This window comes from Neomonachus schauinslandi, chromosome 9 (assembly GCF_002201575.2).
Source record: "Neomonachus schauinslandi chromosome 9, ASM220157v2, whole genome shotgun sequence".
Lineage (NCBI taxonomy): Eukaryota > Metazoa > Chordata > Mammalia > Carnivora > Phocidae > Neomonachus > Neomonachus schauinslandi.
In genome coordinates this window covers 90,790,168-90,806,107 of record NC_058411.1, presented here as the reverse complement: position 1 = coordinate 90,806,107, position 15,940 = coordinate 90,790,168, and the positions used below count along the sequence as shown (strand labels likewise).

The window sequence follows — 15,940 nt, the reverse complement described above, 5'->3', positions numbered from 1 at the left end:
AAAAAGGGTTAAGTTTAATTACAGAAATAAAAAGCAAGTAGAGAGGGTCGGTAAATCGGTAAATGTGGCAACACGAGTGTACAACTTACCTGCTGAGATGATAGCATCTTGAATGGCAAGCATGTATGATTTTCTGCCATCCTCTGAAATTTTTCTTTATTACTTCTCTGTTCTTCAGTGTTTAACTCAGTGATATATGCCCCACTGGTGGCTTCGGAATAGGGTGACCCACTTGTCCCAATGTGCCTGCCGCTTACCTAGTTCTAGCACTGAAAGTCAGCTATATGGGAAACCCCTCAATCCTGGCAAACCAGGGCAGTTGGTCACTCTACTCAAAAGACAAAAAGAATTCCTGACCAGATAAACTTGGGAAATGCTACATCACGTCCATCCACCTGAATTACTTTTGCTATTACAAAGCAGATTACCACAGACTTAGTGGCTTCCAACAACACAGATGTATCCTCTTACACCTCTAGAGATCAGAAAACCTAAGTGGGTTTCACAGGGCTAAAAATCAGTGTTATCCTCAGGGCTGCATTCTTCCTGGAGGCCCTAGGGGAGACTGTGTTTCCTTCCCTTTTCCAGCTTCTAGAAGCCAGCCACATTCCTTGGCTGGTGGCTCCCTCCTCCATCTCCAAAGCCAGCGATCACATCACTCTGACCCTTTACTTCCACCGTCATGGACCCCTCTCTGGCCCACTCTCTCCTGCCTCCCTCCTTCACTTTGAAAGACCCCTGTGATTGTATCAGGCTCACTGGATGATCCAGGGTAATTTCTCCATCCCCAAATCCTTACACTCAGTCCCATCTGCAAAGTCTCTTTTGCTGGGTCACACTCACAGGTTCCAGAGACTAAGACACGGACATCTTGGGGGGGGGGAGGGGGGTCGTTATTCTGCCTACCACACCCAGCCCTCTCAGAGAGTTGATAAAACACCTTAATGTATTAAAGGAGTGTTTTAAAGTATCACAGGAAAAGAAATCTAATTGCTTAACCCAGTATTTTCCAAACTTACTTGGTCAAGAATCTCTTTACCCCCAAAGAGGACTTCTTATCACCTCTTGGAACTCTATTGCTCTCACCGAAGAGGAGAATTCCATGTAGTGTTCGAACCGCCGAGAGTCGAGAGACCTCCCATGTGATGTGCAGACGAGGATGATTTGGAGGGAATTGATTATAGATCCAATTCCTCTTTCTCACTTCAATACATACTCTTTTCTACATTTCCTGCCTGAGAAACAACCTGAGGTCAAAGCATGGTGGACCTCTCTCCTTTCCACTGTTTTTAGTCAGAGTTCTCACCCATGAAGACTCGTACTGAGACAAATATATCACCCTAGGGTGCAGAACCTTCCTGGTCAGACACAGGGAGGACGTGAAGCTCTGGTGTTTGTGGTGCCTCTTTGAATCAAGACGCCATAACCCACCCCTACACATCTCATTTGGAGGTGCATCTCCAATAAAAATTTATTTATGTTTAGTGTTTATCAACATTTTAATATATATTTTTTAAAGATTTTATTTATTTGACAGAGAAAGACACAGTGAGAGAGGGAACACAAGCAGGGGGAGTGGGAGAGGGAGAAGCAGGCTTCCCGCTGAGCAGGGAGCCCAATGCGGAGCTCGATCCCAGGATGCTGGGACCATGACCCGAGCCGAAGGCAGACGTTTAGCCGACTGAGCCACCCAGGCGCCCCATCAACATTTTAATATTTTATATTGTACCCCAAAATAACTCACTCTAGAAGAAATGTTTTAAGACTTGGAGATTTATGATCACTGGAATCGTCTTTTAATTTAAATTTCAATTTGTATGCATCCTTTGGCTGTAGAGAATTATGATGAATTGATCAAATAAAACATTTTCAAGCATAAAAATATATTAAGTTAAAATTCTCTGGGTGTCATGGAATAGAGATACAATTTCAAGGGGGGGAAAAGAACAATGTAACATTTCTAATTTTTTTAAAGATTTTATTTATTTGACAGAGAGAGAAAGAAAATGAGTACAAGCAGGGGGAGTGGCAGGCAAAGGGAAAGGGAGAAGCAGGCTCCCCACTGAGCAAGGAGCCCAATGCGGGGCTCGATCCCAGGACCCTGGGATCATGACCTGAGCTGAAGGCAGACGCTTAACCCACTGAGCCACCCAGGCGTCTCTAACATTTCTAATTTTTAAAGAGGAGCTTGTGTTATATCACCGTAGTGCTATGTTATATTGGACATATTTAAAAGAATGATTTAACAGACTAATTTTTAAATACTTTATAATATCTAGAAATTATATCTATTAACAAATTATTTAACCTTAAGGTGAAAAATACTTGCCATCAAGGGTGCAAGGAGGTGCGTAGTTTTTCAAAATTCTTATGGGAATATATGAGCAAAAGGTGTGACGGCTACTGGTTGAGAGAAGAATGTTGGGAGGGGAAAAGACTAGGAAGGAAGGCTTGATAAAAATGGCAGCTTCAGCCACCAGTTAGAGTGAGAAGCAAGAAACACCTGGCGCAGAGCCAGCCCGCACTCCCTTCCTCCCTCAGCACCTGCCCTGGGCCACCAGTGCGTGAAGCACCGAGCACACAGTAGGGCTTAGACACAGGTTCCGGCTCTCACAGAGCGTACATTCTCATGGCCATCTATGCATTTGATATGTCGCTTCTGTGTCAGCCCGGGCTTGCTGCATTTCTAGAGAGCCTCTTAATGCACCTCGTTCTCAGGCAGCTTTTAGGAGGAGCTATATCTACAAAGAAATGACTCATTTTTTTATATATATATTCTAGAAAAGATCCATCTAGATTCCATTGTTCCCAACAGAATAATAACCTGAGTAGGCATACACCTATTTTAGTGCAGGGCCACTATTTAAGTCTTGAAGCTTCTTCTGTGGGATTGACTTCTTTTTTTTTTTAATCCTAAGCATACAGCACAGTCTTCTGAGCATCCTCAATACTTGTAAATATTTGTCTTTGGAGTATGACTTTTTTAAAGATTTTATTTATTCATGAGAGAGAGAGAGAGGCAGAGGCAGAGGGAGAAGCAGGCTCCCCAAGGAGCAGGGAGCCCAATGAGGGGCTCGATCCCAGGACCCTGGGATCATGACCTGAGCCGAAGGCAGAAGCTTAACCAACTGAGCCACCCAGGTGCCCTGGAATACGAATTTGATGTTTGGGGAACAAAGGTCATTCACACAAAGGTCTGGTGACCGTAGCAGATGGTCAGACTGGGCGGAAGTATTTTTTGCTACAAACTCTGGAGGGCATAAATCAGGAGGTCTGGGCTTTCTCATGGTAAAGAAGAGTCAGGACATGCTGTTGGCTTCCTTTGCACCTTGATTGAAGGGAACATCCCACCCATGTCAGGGTCACTTGACTGCAAAGTTGCTTGAACATTCTATGGTTTCAGACTTGAGAGAGAGAGCTGGCAGCCTGAGAAGCAGCTAGAAGCCTGAGAGCAGAAGACACTGTCCTGGAAGGGCCCAGGCCTGAGGGAGCAAGGCGGGGCCCCTTGTGAGGGGGCAGGTGGGTGGAGGGAGTGCATATGAGCCTTGTCTAAGTTGTGTGGGAGTGTTTATTGAGTCTGTCCGTGAGACCTGAGCATCTGGGTGTTAATCACTGTCCACTGAGCGAATGAGTCCAGGGTGGGCAGAGCACGTGGAACATGAGGTGGGGCAGCCAGGTGAGGCTTGTGGAACCTGGCATGTATGGCCACGTGTCCACTCTGCCTGTCCTATCTGTCACTTCCCTGTGGCCACAGAGCACTGGATACAGTCTCTGTGGATCCTAGAAGGGTCTTCAGTTCTCAAAGGAAAACTACTTTTTAATATAAATTTGCACTGTATTTTACTACCTTCTTCTTCTGCACTGTTTCTCTGGTATTTTACCTAGAAGACACCATTTCATCCCTGTGCCCAGAACGGAGCTGGGTGCTGTGGGAGACACTGTCTCCATCCTCGGGCAACCTGACTCTCCTCTGGAAGAGTAATAATATGTGTACATACTGTAGAGAGATGGCCAGTGGGTTTCTGATGTCAGCTCTAGCTAATTGGTGACTTCATGGAGTAGTTCATCAAATCTAAGACACCGTCAATTGTAAGAGGCTCTTTTATGTGCTCTTAAGAAAGAACAATGTGCTGCCAATTAAACTGTGAGTGACTGCTTTCTTTTTACTTAGAAATTTTATACTTATTGAAGGATCCTTTTGGACTTACTTAGACATAGTGGGGGTTTTTTTTAACATATATTACTCTTGTTCATTCATAAAGTGGAAAAGAAGAGACATTAGTTGACTTTGGTTGTTCTAAGCTGCTTCACATTCAGGGCACTACTCGTCTGAAGCATCTTTGACTTGGAGTTGTCTGTGTGTTTCGCACACGGTGCCCTTCTGTTCTCTATGCCAACTGAGGGCGTTGGTGAGGCAATATTTCTCCAAGTGCCCTTGACTTTTCTCCCAAATCGCCAGCTCCTGTTGTGCAAACTGCTTGCATATAGATAAAGACAACCACAGCACAAGTGCCCCCTGGGAACAGGGACAGTAAGACACATATCAATATCCAAGATATGAAACGTGAAAAAGAAGACCCCTGAGACTCAAAATATGGATTCTGAGACTCAGTCAAAAAGACCGCGTGATCAGCCTGGGTATGTCCGCCCTGCGGATGGTGCTGGTGTTGGTGCCCCATGCTTGTCGTTAAGCGGTAATTTGCACAACTGAATGGTGGGGTTCTCTGTGAGCTAATAGGGTCAGGAAGGCATTGTGCATGAAGTAGGTCTGGAAAGGTGAGATTTGGCCCGGAGAAAAGGAGGCCCCTTCCAGAGAGGAAAGAGGGCGATTGAGAAGATTCAAGAGGGCAAACAAGCATGGTATGTGGAGAGGACAGTGGAGCAATCCCAGGCTTTGGTGGAGTTTGGTGAGGGAGCGGTGGGATATAAAGGCATGAGTTTTTGCTCTAGGAACGTAAGTTCAAATTAGTGTGTTTCACTTGTAGAAACATAATAAATGGTTCTCATATTTCTATAACTTTTCTCTCTTTCCTCACGATAGGTCCCGACGTTTTTAGTTCAAAGAGCCTTGCCCTTCAAGCCCAGAAGAAGATCCTGAGCAAAATCGCCAGCAAAACCATGGCGAACATGTTGATTGATGACACCAGCAGTGAGATCTTCGATGAGCTCTACAAAGTCACCAGAGAGCACACCCACAACAAGAAGGAAGCCCACAAGATCATGAAAGACTTGATCAAGGTGGCAATCAAAATCGGAATACTCTACCGGCACAACCAGTTCAGCCAGGACGAGGTGGTCATCGTGGAGAAGCTCAGGAAGAAGCTGAACCAGACGGCCATGACCATCGTCAGCTTCTATGAGGTGGAGTACACCTTTGACAGGAACGTGCTCTCCAAGCTCCTGCACGAGTGCAAGGACCTGGTGCATGAACTGGTACAGCGACACCTGACGCCCCGGACCCACGGGCGCATCAACCACGTCTTCAACCACTTTGCTGACGTGGAGTTCCTCTCCACCCTGTATAGTCTGGATGGAGACTGCCGGCCCAACCTCAAGAGAATGTGTGAAGGAATCCATAAATTGCTAGATGAGAACGTCCTCTGAATGCCTTCTCTCCTCCTGGACTTTGCTGAGTTCCAGCTACAGCACCCGGTGTGGTCCAGGTTAGAATCCAGAAAAGAGGAAACCCTCGTCCAAGATGCCCGTGTCCTGCCCTAGTTACCTGTCTGCTGTTGATGTCAGATTTCACTCAGGTGTGTTTCTTCCCTGAGCCCACTGATGAGCTCTGTACCTCCAGTCACCTTGGTCCGCCAGCCCGAAGGACACATCATCCCTTCTCAGCAGAAGGCTGCTGTGCTCATCAAGGTGAGCTCGCTTCATCTTGAGTGGAAGGAGCCCTGGACCAGGAGTTGGAGGACATGGATCTGGCTCCTGGCTTCACCAGTCCAGCCATCCTCGGGACCCTGGGACCACGATGCCCGCCTGCCTCCCTCCCAGGGCTACTCGCAGGTTCAAAGGAGGCAACGTACGTTCACGCCTTTGAAAACTCTAACGTAAGGTCTTATTATTTTCTCTTTGGAGTGTGAGAGGGACCCACCTGGATCTAGACTACTACGCAGCAGAGAAGAAAAGAATATCAGTATCTAGTGGGCCAGGTTTACAGTCTGTCTCCAGACGTGCTGTTTCAGACACAAATGAATACAAAGGTATGAAAAAGCATAGCTGCAGACTGGAAAACTCTTTTGCAAGAGCTGTGTTTTTTAGGTCCCAGGTGCAGGTTTATGATCCCGCAGAGGGAGTCTTTCCAGCGGGGTGGGGGTGTGGAGAGTTTCCCACACCTGACACAGGGGCAGAGAACTGTGCCCCCTGCAGGCCCAGCCTCCCCCTCCAAGGGGCACCGCCCCTGAGGTGCGGGAGGGCGCATCCCGGCAGCGCGGGAGAGCGGGCAGAACGAACCCCTATCCCTCTCTCCTGGCCTTTCACAGTCCCATTGTGCTAGTTTCTTTGGTTCATCAATAAATTGAAACTACCCTTCAAACAAGAGGTTTTGGAGTTGTGATTCCAAAATAAGATGCCTTGGAGTTAGATACAGTGTTAAGAACAATGGGATTGAAAGGCAGACAATGCCGAGCAGGACACTCAGACTCTGCGGGGTGGGGCAGGGGGGAGCGAGACGGGGGGCATGGCCAGCTCGCTCACGGACATGTGGCCGCCTTCTCTGACCAGCTCCTAGCCCCGTTTTCATGCTGTGGCTTCTGACATATTTTTGTCAGCTCTTCACAAACATCAGGACAGGGTATTGTGTGCCTTCTCGTGTTGCCTGCAGGACATCACGTTAGGAGACTTGCTTCCTGCATCACCTTCCATCCCACTCTGCTTCTTGTACCTGCTGATAATGTCAGTATACCACATAAGCTCAGCCCCTGGCTCAGCCCTTCAGAAAACGGTTTGTGGGAGGCTGTGAGGCGACATCCTGTGAGCCTCCAGTGGCCATGCCGCCTCATGTCAACATCAGTGCAAACCATCAGTTAAGTTCTTCAGCTGCCAGCACTCAAAAGTAGTTCATAGGAGGGGCGCCTGGGTGGCTCAGTCGTTCAGCGTCTGCCTTCAGCTCAGGTCGTGATCTCAGGGTCCTGGGATCAAGCCCCGCGTCGGGCTCCCTGCTCGGCGGGGAGTCTGCTTCTCCCTCTGCTCCTCCCCGCAGCTCATGCTCACTTCCGCTCTCTCTCTCAAATAGATAAATTTTAAAAAATAAAATAAAAATTAGTTCATAGGAAGGATGTCCAGGAGGGAAGAGGGACCAGGTCAGTCAGCCCCAGCCCCCCCTCGCAGACCTGAGGACTGAACGTTGATGCCCTGTGCTCATGTGGGCTGGGGGGGTCGTCCCAGCAATGGAAGCTGCAGCTGACAGGCTCCTGCCTTCCCAGTCGCCCACTAGACAGCAAGCAGCCCAGCAATAGCTGATTTTTCACATGGTGTCCTCAATGCCTGCCTTGGTGTACTCGTCTGATTAAGGACTCCTTCCTAGTTTGAGAGATGGTTCTAGAAGCAGCAGGTCCTTTTTTCACTAAGCAGCTACCCGGAGAATTCAGACCCACCAGGCCTGGGTGGGACTATCTTCTGTCCATCTGAGAAACAGCAGGGAAGAAGGCGGGGTCCCCAGGTTCTCCCCACTCCACAGGCCACCACACACATCAGTTTCTGACAGTCCATTGAGTCCCTAAGGAAACTGGGTCCTCCTTGTTCCCGTCAGAGAAGGACCAGCACTTCCACCAGCACGTCTCAGCGAGTGCAAAAGCAGAGTGTAGACCAAAATCTGTTCTACTGCCTTAGACCGCCCCCACTGAGGCAGCCAAGGGGCTCTCTAGTGTGTGGCCAGTTGGGTGTATCTCAAGCTTATCAACAGTACCCAGGGAGAGTGGGCTACCCGGGCCCAAGTAACCCACATGCCTCTAAAAATAGCCCAAGTCAATCCCATGTGTACATTTTAAACATAACCATTGGCATATAAACTCAAGTGATTATCAAGTTTCATCAGCCAGCGAAAAAGCTTACAAATTTCAAACACTTTACATAATAATCTAGTGAACCAAAAAAAGAATCACATTATTGATTTATCCTAAGGACTCTACCCACATCACTGTGTCCCTGAAAGGCTGTTTTGGCTGAAAAAAAAAAAAAAAATATATATATATATATATGACAGAGACCAGCAGATGCTAGATGCTTTCCAAAACAGGACTCTGTAGATGTGCATTTGTGCTCAGAACTCTACAAAATTTTCAATGAGGAAGTTAGAATGTCTGCCTTCAGGTGGCACCAAAAAGAACACAGATTTCAAGAGAAGCGGCGGGACAAAATCACTCCACTGAGCAGGCCCGGCGTGCACTTCAGAGAGCAGTGCCTGGCTCAGCAAGCAAGGGTGTAGACGACACTCATTCTCTAAGAGTGGGGGTGGCAGGAGCAGTCTGCCTCCGTCATCGGGACACATCCCTAGGTCTTCAGCTATCTGTGAGCACCCAGGTCTGTCGCCTGGGAGGACCGTGGACTGGGGTTTGAAATCCCCCATCCCTGGTTGTGTGTCCTTCCTCAGGCATCTGAGCCCTGCAGAAACATTTCCTGCCAGCTGTGCCTGCCGTGTGTCTGTGTTGCCCTTCCTCCCTGGGTTTGCATCTGGTGAGTCTCAACACCCTCGGCACCTCCAGGTCTCTGCTCAGTGACAAATCAAAATGAAAAGACTCCTCCATCTGTGCTTCTCCTCCAAACTCCCACCTCCCCCATCTGTACATTCTTCAGAAGCAAATCAGTACATTCATTGGCTCCTCAATGAACTTCTTACATCCATTTGTATTTAAAAAAAAAAAAAGAGAGAGAGAGAGAGCGGGCTCAGGGCGCCTGGGTGGCTCAGTCAGTTAAGTGTCTGCCTTCGGCTCAGGTCATGATTCCAGGGTCCTGGGATCGAGCCCCGCATCGGGCTTCCTGCTCCATGGGGAGCCTGCTTCTCCCTCTCCTACTCCCCCTGCTTGTGTTCCCTTTCTCACTGTCTCTCTCTCTCTCTCTCTAATAAAAAAAAAAAAAGCTCAAATCAGGCCTGTGTGCCCCCTGCCCCATCATCTTTGGGGGTTGTTTTGTTTTTTAATTCAGTAGGGTCTCAGGTGTCAAGAGCACAACCAATCAGTGAAAATTCTAGGTCAGCTAACTTTGGCTGTGAGAATACTGCATTAGCAGGAGCTGTCCAGTAATGGACAGGGAGCTTGACAACAGAGTCCTGAATCAGATGGCCTTGAAGGAGAGGGTCCCCAAGGCCCTCCCAACTCCAAATTGCGTGGCCAGTTTCCCTTACTTAGTCTGACTGTGCTGTGGGGGCCACAGACCAGACCCACCTCCTGCTCTTTCCTTAGAGGGAGGTTTTTTTATTGTTAGGGGGAAGACTCTTCTACAACCCATTCCTCAAAACGGCATCTAGGAGCCCCCGAGAGTTCTGGCAGGGGCGCGGGGAAAGAAGGCGTGGTAGCAGGGGAGAGGGAAGAGGCCATGAGTTCTAAAGGGAGTTTGGGATTTTTGTTCATTCTGGCCCCTTTTTCTTTTTTTCTCAAATAACGTCAAGGTAAGTACCTTCTGAATCTTGTGGGGAAGAGACTTTGTAGCTGGAGGATGTTTCTCTTGGTACAGTGTCATTCATGCCGAATGATCAAGAATTTAACCGAATGTACTTCTGCAGCGGGTCTGTAGGTCTTCGGGGTCCATGGGTTTTCAATTTTGAGAAATGTTAACATATGAAAGTGCCGCCTTGTCCTTGACGGTGCCTTACAATGGTTGAGGGACACAGCGACGGGCTGCAGGAAGAGGCGGACTCCCACATGTCCTGCCTGCCCTTTGAAACTGGCCAGGAAAATCTACCACATAGAAACCAAAGAATTGGCCAACCCGTCCCAGCAATCCTAATAATGAAACTCCAAGGTCCAAGAGAGGCCATCACTAGAGACCACAGGCACTGCTCCCTCCAAGGAAGGGCACAGAGAAGTTGCCCGCACCCCCTCAAATCCTATCCCAGCGCCAGCTTTGCTAGAGTGCAGAATCCCAGGCGCGAAGAGGGTGTGCGGCTCCGGGAGCCCAGGACCTAACTCCTTGGCTGGACTGAAGAAGAAAGCACATGGCACTCAGGTAGTGGTGTCATCGAACGCCTCCGCACCCAGAAGAAGGAAGAACCAGCCAGAGCAAGCTATCGCTCACTCCCCCGCCCCCAAAAGCCCCCCAGTGTTGCTACTAACCTGTCATTTCCCTTCTTTGCCCTTCGTTTGCAGTGCTGGGGCAGGGCTCTGCAGAGTAGGGGTCCCAGCCACCCACCCAGGCAGCCAGAGCTTGGGCAGCCGGGCCCCCCAGGCTGTGGTATAAAGCTCCTCCTTGCCGACTGCCAAAGCCCTTCTGGACCAGTTCCTAGGACAAGAGAGTCTGGGGTTTGGCTCCCGAGGAGGGGCTGGATGGAAGCCAGAGCTTGGCACGGAGCGGATGCCGGAGGCTAGCCGGGGAGCGGCAATCCGTTGTGTTGTGGAGGGAGAAAAGCACTCTTCCAGGCTCTGTCACTTGGGAAGGAGGAGCCTATGGGCTGTTTCTCTCTGTGTGACTGGGTTCCTTCTGCCTCCCAGAGCTGCGTTTCCCTGGGGAGAAGGTCTTACTCCTTCAGTGGTGGGATGGGGCAGCCCCTGCTTGGTGGTTCAGAAACAGCTACGACTTGATTTTAGAACTAGATGGTGGGTTTGGTTTGGGGGAGACAGGTATCCGGGGGTTTGTTTACTTTGTGGCTTTCCTAGGCAGTGCAAAGTGCAGAACATGGGACGAGCCATGAGTCAGAAAGTTTAGTCTCGGCTCACCTGCTACCTGGTGACTTCCTTGCACTTCGCCTCCCTCGGCCCGTGAACATAGAGCTGCCCAAAATCACTAAGAATCCTTCTCGTTCCATAGTTCTGTGTTCTGAGCATCGTAGGAGAGAAGCTCTGGGCATTTTTTCCTTGTATGGTTCTTAGAAGGGAAACTAGTCATTAGTGAAATGAAGCAATAGCTTCCACACAGACTGAGAAATGACTCAATGATCCCCTTCAGGACTTTTGATCATAGATAGAAGTTCATGATTTTAGAAAGGAAAAGCTTTAAACTAGAAAATGCAAGGTAAAATTAGGACTCCAGGGGCGCCTGCATGGCTCAGTCGGTTAGGCATCCGACCCTTGGTTTTGGCTCAGGTCATGGTCTCAGGGTCCTGGGATCGAGTCCCATGCCGGGTTCCACACTCAGCATGGAGTCTGCTTGAGATTCTCTCCGTCTGCTCCTCCCGCTTGTATTCTCTCTTTCTCTCTCTCTCTCTCAAATAAATAAATCTTTTTTAAAAAATTAGGACTCCATAAGGACCAGAGAATGGAACAATGTGAGCTGAGGTAGAAAGCCAGTCAGTCAGCAGCTTAGCTGGGGCCCACTGGGATTCAATGTCAGGACCAACCATCTACTGAGACATACATTTCAAACTGAGATGTGTCAGACTCAGTAATGTATCTCTGTAGAGATAACAGGGTACTAAGCAAAGTCGTAAATAAGTCATTACTGATTTGAGTCAAATATCATAGGTAATTATCAGAATTATTTTAAACTATATAAATAAAGCCATTGCCCCAACACATGAGATTTTATGGAGTTCTTAGATCTCTTTTTCCCCTCGATTGGTAAAAATCTATTTCCCTCTATGTGGTAAACACACTGTGTCACTGAAATAACACTATATTCGTATATACAAATACGAATAGTGAAACATCTTTAATGTGTCTGTAGAGAGTGTATTTTTGAAACATCTTTAAAACATTTTTTTAATAGTGAAACATCTTTAACATGTGTCTGTAGAGAGTGTATTTTTGAAACATCTTTGAAACATTTTTTTAAAAAGATTTTATTTATTGATTTGACAGAGAGAGACACAGCCAGAGAGGGAACACAAGCAGGGGGAGTGGGAGAGGGAGAAGCAGGCTTCCCGCCAAGCAGGGAGCCTGATGCAGGGCTCGATCCCAGGACCCTGGGATCATGACCTGAGCCGAAGGCAGATGCTTAATGACTGAGCCACCCAGGCACCCCTCTTTGAAACATCTTTAGCGTCTGTAGAGAGTGTATTTTATGCCCCCTGGTGTAATGAACTTTTTCTTTAAACAGCTTTATTAAGATATAATTCATAAAACATATTATTCACCCATTTAAAGTGCACAATTCAGTGGACTGGGGTATATCCACAGATGTGTGCAACCAGAAGTGCACAATTTTAGAATATTTTCACCCCCACAGAAGGAAACCTGGTCCTCTAGCTATCACCTCCCTCCCCCACTCGGGCCTCGCGAGCAATAAAGAAGTTGCTCTTCCCCTGCCCAATATCACAATAATAGTTTCTCAATATCGAAAGTGCACGATGGTCAGAGATTTGGAGCAAGCACATCCTAGTAGCCTGCGTGACTGAAACTCGTTGCGCAGAACCAGGTTGAGCCTCAAGCGTCATCTGTGCTGTTCCCGTGAGAACAAGCCTCGGCAGCCTCCTGACGGGTGGCCTCTGTGGGGAGCTGGATCCGGTTAAGCATGAGGATGTCAGGCTGTCAAGACGCCTGCAGTTGGCAGCTCCCTCGTCCTCTCGCTGCCCCAGCACTGGACGCCGAGTCGATGGCCATGTGCTGGGGGTGCCACAGAAGGAGCTCGGGTATCATGTGGGGCAGAGGGCCTCAACATGGACCCTGAACCACCTGCATCAGAATTCCCGGGGTCAGGGAATGGTTCCTTTAAAAATGCACAGTCCACCCCCCCAAAACTACCTGAACACAAGCAGGGGGAGTGGGAGAGGGAGAGGGAGAGTTTGCAGGGAGCAAACTCCCTGGTGGTTTTTAGACACGTAGTTCGCTGACCCCAGTATAGAGGGCTCGACTTGCCATCCTTTGCATCTCTGCTTCTCAGAGGATGTGTTTTTCCCTCCTACCTCTTGCAGCTTTGAGACTGAGTCCCTCACATTCTCCCTTTGTGTCCACACGGCCCCCCCAGGACACTCGCTGTTCTCTTGTACGCCATCACCTGGGGCTATCACAAGCCCTGTCCTCACTGGCTGCAAGGGCCAGAAGGACCACTGTCTTCACTGCAGTGGACATCATCCGTTCGCTCCAATGCCGAGAGCCACGGGAACTGTGGGGGAGGTGGCAGGAGGCGACCCATGCTGTCCTGGCCACGCTGTGAGTTTTGCATTTGCCATGTTTTTTTTCTATCTCATCTCTCAATTAATGAGTTACCTTCTAAGGTGGCTCTCTGAAAATTTTTGTCTAAGGAAAATGACCTGGGATGCTGATCTGGAAATGTAACTTCCAGAATTATATTTGGTCCAGTTGTTCCAAGAAGAAGGCACGTTAAAGATGGCATCCTCTGCTAGGCCCCTCTCGGGCCCTTTTTCCAAGGCCCCCTCTGGAAATGCTGGTGAGGGGCAGGGTTCTTCTGGAAGTTGGAGGTAAAGGGAGCAGAAAGACCTGCCTTTCTTCCAGCTCATGGAGAAGTGACCTTAAAGTGCAGTGTGGGCTCAGACCAGCCATCCACAGGACTCCCAGACTGGAAGGAAGAAGGGAGCCAGGGCACACAGAGACACAGGGAGAGGCTCCCCGGCACATCGACATCTGGTCCCACATGGTTGCAAGTTGATCAGGGCTACCCAACCCCTTCGGTGGTCCCTATCCAAGCTCTCTTGCAGCAAAGGGGAGCTGGCTTTCTGCCAGAGGAAGAAAGCTGGAGGCTGCCTTTCAGAGAGGGATCTTGTAGCCAATGAAGCAAAAAAGGAATGAGGGAGCTCCAGCCATGTTGCAGGGGTGAGTGCTCACAGGCCTCCCCAAAGAGCCAAGTACCCCTCACTCTGGGTCCACTAGCAAAGGACAGGACTAAGGTGCTGGTGTACCAGGCCCCTCCTGGCCAGGGTTGAGTAAGGCCCTACAAAAGCGAAGGCCTGGGGCGCCTGGGTGGCTCAGTCGGTTAAGTGTCTGCCTTCGGCTCAGGTCATGGTCCCAGGGTCCTGGAATCGAGTCCCACATCGGGCTCCCTGCTCAGCGGGAAGCCTGCTTCTCCCTCTCCCACTTCCCCTTCTTGTGTTCCCTCTCTGGCTGTCTCTCTCTGTCAAATAAATAAAATAAACTCTTAAAAAAAAAAAAAAGTGAGGGCTTACCCCAGACCTCTTGCCTCTGATCGGACAATGGCAACTCATTTCTGGAGAGACCAACCAAGTGATGGCTGATTATGAAGCCATACTCTGATGATTCCCCAAATTCAATCAATGAAATTGATTTCACTGAAATCAACAGGCTGCTTCCCTCCATTCTACGTAGATGGAGGCCCCTTCGCTCATCATTTATTTGTCAGGGGCAGGGAATTTCGAGTGTTTCCGTCTTGCTTCTCCACACCATGGCAGCCATATTCATTTCGTTCCCCCAATTTTTTTACTGTAGTAAAATACACAGAACATAAAATTTACCATCTTTACTATTTTTGAGTGCACACCTCAGTGGTATTCAGTCCATTCACATTTTTGTACAACCATCACCACCATCCCTCTCCAGAACCCTTTTCATCTTGTAAAACTGAAACTCTGTACCCATTAAACAATAGTTCCCCATTCCCCCTCTCCCTGGCCCTTGCAAACCACCATTCTTTCTGTCTCTATGATGTTGACTACTCTGAGTACCTCCTATAAGTGGAATCATACAGTATTTGTCGACTTGTGGCTTCTTTCACTTAGCATAGTGCCCTCAAGATTCACCCCTGTCGTAGCATGTATTAGAATGTTCTTCCCCTTTAAGGCTTGAAGAAGATTCCATTATGTTTGTACCACATCATGCTTATCTGTTCATCCACCCATGTGCACTTGGGTGGCTTCCACATGTCAGCTATTGTGAATGCTGCTGCTTGAACATGGGTGTACAAATGCTTCTTTGAGACCTGTTTTCAATTATTCCACCCCAAAGTGGAATTGTTGGATCATATGGTAATTCTGTTTTTAATGTTTTGAGGAGCCACTCTTCTGTTTCCACAGCAGCTGTCCCATTTTACATTCCCACCGACAGCGCACAAGGGTTCCAATTTCTCCACATCCTCACCAACATTGTTATTTTCTGAGGGTTTTTTGATACTAGCCATTTGAATGGGTTGTGAGATGGTATCTCACAGTGGTTTTGACTTGCATTTCCTTAGTGATTAATGACGTTGAGCATCTTTCATGTGCTTATTGGCCATTTGTATATCTTTGAAGAAATGTCTATTCAAGTCCCTTGCCCATTTTTGAATTAGGTTGATGTTATTGATGTTGAGTTTCAGGAATTCTCTATATATTCTGGATATTAATCTCTTACCAGACATATGATTTGCAAATATTTTCTCCTGTTCTGTGGGTTGCCTTTTTACCCTGCTGATAGTGGGGGGTTTTTTTGTACAAAAAATTTTTTGCACAAATTTTTTTTTTTTTTTGTAATTTTCATGAAATCCAGTTCTTCTTTTGCTGCCTGTGCCTTTGGTGTCATATGCATTGCCAAATCCAATGTCGTGAAGTTTTTGCCCTGTGTTTCTTCTAAGAATTTTATAGCTTTAGGCCTTGTGTTTAGGTCTTTGAGCCATTCGAAGTTAATTTTTATTAGCACTTTGTAGTTTTCATTGTACAGGCTTTCACCTCCTTGTTAATTCTTATTTTTGATGCTACTGTAAATTGTTTCCATAATTGTTTCCATAATTTCCTTTTCAGATTTATTGTTGGCATATAGAAATGCAACTGACTTTTGTGTGTTGACTTTGTATCCTGCTACTTTGCTGAATTCACATATAAGTTCTAACAGGTTTGGGTTTTTTTGTTTTGTTTTGTTTGTGTGTGGAATCTTTAGGATAGCTGCTACCGTACTAAGAGCTG

General features: G+C 47.9%; 1 protein-coding gene across 1 annotated transcript in view; it reads left to right on the top strand.

The window, feature by feature from the left end:
• TNFAIP8L3 (TNF alpha induced protein 8 like 3) overlaps window positions 1–6,532 on the top strand; it is a 46,324-nt gene extending 39,792 nt beyond the window's left edge. The window contains 1 exon segment of the mRNA XM_021693939.2: window positions 5,042–6,532. Coding sequence (XP_021549614.2) covers window positions 5,042–5,604 — 563 coding nt within the window. The 3' untranslated portion in view covers window positions 5,605–6,532.
• The last annotated feature ends 9,408 nt before the right edge of the window (window positions 6,533–15,940 follow it).